At 55.6% G+C, this 2,800-nt stretch overlaps 1 protein-coding gene across 1 annotated transcript in view; it reads right to left on the bottom strand.

Annotated features, from left to right (window-relative positions):
• Window positions 1–2,800, bottom strand: part of ATXN1 (ataxin 1) — a 19,541-nt gene that overhangs the window by 15,711 nt on the left and 1,030 nt on the right. The window contains exon 2 of the mRNA XM_077769985.1: window positions 2,431–2,800. This exon is cut by the window's right edge and continues 388 nt beyond it. Within this exon, the coding sequence (XP_077626111.1) occupies window positions 2,431–2,800 (370 nt within the window). The remainder of the gene's footprint in view (window positions 1–2,430) is intronic.

Genomic DNA, 2,800 nt, shown 5'->3' on the forward strand with positions numbered 1-2,800 from the left:
CGTGCACACGGGCCCTGACAAATACCCCACCTCCTTATTTGCACCTTGGTCGTATGGTCGTATGCAGGCAAAGGGACCTGCGATCTGGCTGCAGGGAGGAAATGAGACTCCCGGAGAAGCCGATTGATTACTCTATCATTCAAGCGTCCGCGTGCAATGATTCGGGCAGGGAAAAGCCTCGGAGATGCTTCCTTGTCCAGAACTGCCATGTCGATTCGAAAGCTCAAGAGGCCTGGGAAGCTCTTGGCCAGGAGGCTGCCGGGGCCTCGCGGCCGTAGCCGGGGCTGTTCTGTGTTCTCAGGGTGAACGGGGTGCAGGTAAGGAACCAGGCAGGATTCCCAAGTAACGCCGCTCCCTGTGCTGCTCCCCATTCGCAGTAACGCTTTCAGGATGACAGGTGCCATGAAAAAGCACATTCAGGGCGCCTGGGCCGCTCAGTCGGTTAAGCGTCCGACTTCGGCTCAGGTCATGATCTCACGGTTCGTGGCTTCGAGCCCCGCATCGGGCTCTGTGCTGACGGCTCAGCGCCTGGATCCTGTTTCGGATTCTGTGTCTCCCGCCGTCTCTGCCCCTCCCCTGCTTGTGCTCTGTTTCTCTCTCTTTCAAAAATAAATAAAACCGAAAAATAAAACACATTCCCTTGCATTCCTGTTTATTTCCAGGCTTCACCTGGAGTCTGTTACGAGAGAATTCTGCCAAAGACAACTCCTTTTTTCCTTCTGGTGCCCACCTCCCACACGACACAGGCAGCTGGGAGTGAGCGGCAACCCCAGACGGGCAGGGAGTTCAAAATAACGATGCCACTTAAAAAAAAATCTGCTTTTCTCTCTCTCTTTTTTTAAATCTGAACTTGGACACATCTTTCTTGGACCTGAACTGAAGACAGTAAGCCTGTAGTGATGCTGTAACCATAAAAAAGAAACCTTTGGGGGCTAAAAGCTCTTGGCAATGCAGGCCCCCTGACATTGTGCAAGACCTGATATCTGGTCACTCACATGCACTTCTGGAAAACACTGGAAAATTCCACCTTCTCCGAAAACCTAAAAGTCTGCCCCAAACAATTTAAACCATTAACTAGTTTGTCTTTTTGTTTTTTTGGAATGCCCCAAATATCAGCTATGCCCATGACCATTTGCAACTCAAACCTGAGGGAGGTGCCGTCACCTTTGGGGTTCTTCAAAGTCCTCAATGGAAACGTTTCCAGGAGATCTGGGCTCAACAGGCCGAGCAAACTCCCAGCCTGGGGGCCACACCTGGTGGACTCTAAGCTACTTAGACAGCGAAGGTGCTGCTTTATATCAAAGGGCCACGGAATAAAGGTGTTCAAGTGATTTAATAGACTGTAAAGAAAGCACTGAAGGAGCCCACAGAAACTAAGAGAGTCCATAATACTTCCTCACTGTAATAGCATTTTACCGCTGGCGGTTCTTATTTAATAGGAGCCCAGGAGATCACCTGGGATTCTTGGACTGTGTTAACCCGGCCTTTTATGTCCCACATTCTTAATGCTTATATCTCGGAGCCCTGTGGTCTCTACTGGGGATGCCCCTCCAGGGCTGGCTAACTCCTTGCCGGGTAGAGATCTTCACACCCACACCCCCAACCACCTCCTCTGCTGCGCTCTTCTCCCGGGGCCCCTATCCACCCACCCTCGTCACCCCAGGCCCGGGCAGCAGGCCCCCAGGGACAGCTGTGCCCCAGAGTTCCCTGAAATTATCCACACCAGCCAATCCTAAGCCTGCGCCCCCCCCGTGTCATTCCTTCCTTCCCACAATCGAGGCTCTTATCCATGTTCCCTCCCTGTCCCCCTGCCCCCTGACTGACGCTGGTGCTTCCCCTTGTGGCCCTGCATGGTGTCACCCGTCTTCTTGGGATCCCAGTGTAACAGGCTACCGTTTCAACGGCGGCAGCGGTATCGGCCTCGCCACGCCTAAGTAATAGTAACAGCACCTACATTTCAAAACACGGGATGTGGGACCGGGACATGGTGACTCGGACCATCGAACGTCCCCGCCCAGACCAGCACCGCCTTTTCCTGGCAGATAAGAAGGGCGCAGTGACCCCTAGAAGGGCCTAGAGCCCTGAAGCGCTTCTCAATCAGGGTTCCTCATGTCAACTACAGAATAAAAACAAAACCAGACAAAACACGTGGAGTGGTGATTGTTTTACTCTTCGGAGGATGGCACCTTTAGGAGGCTCCCCCCCCTTCTCTAGGAGCACAGAAGCGAATTCATCACCCACAGCGGATGCTTGGGGGCATCGGGACCTCAGTCCCTCGTGAACCCCCTGGGAAAGATAATGGCCCTGCGGAGGGTGGGTGGAATGAGAACCCTCAAATCTCCCCCCGCCCAGCGCGAGGGTCTGCCTCTCAGAAGGCCCTCACAGGACAACGGGTGCCCCTACCTTGGGCAGGGGAGGGGTGAGCGTTACCTGTGCCCGGTGCTCCCCGACGGCGAACTGAATGACGGCCACGCCCGGGTGGGGGCTGTCCTCGATCCTCTCCACGGTGCTCGAGTCGATCTTGAGGTCGCTGCTGATCTCCGCACTCTGGATGAAGTCTTCGGTCTTCAGGTCCTCCACCTTCTTCAGCTCCCCGTTGGCCAGCTGGATGATGGAGCCTTTCATGAAGTAGGGGGGCAGCGCGGAGGGCGCGGCGGCGGGGGAGGCCACCGACTGCACCACGGGCAGGTGGATCTGCGCCTGCACCATGGCAGGGTAGGCGGCCTGCGTGCCCAGCGCCTCGGGGCTGAAGTTCTCATTCTTGGGGAGGGCGGTGGTGACGAACGTGTGGGGCACCGGG

The sequence above is a fragment of the Crocuta crocuta genome, unplaced genomic scaffold (assembly GCF_008692635.1).
Source record: "Crocuta crocuta isolate KB4526 unplaced genomic scaffold, BGI_CrCroc_1.0 scaffold24, whole genome shotgun sequence".
NCBI classification, from domain to species: Eukaryota; Metazoa; Chordata; class Mammalia; order Carnivora; family Hyaenidae; genus Crocuta; species Crocuta crocuta.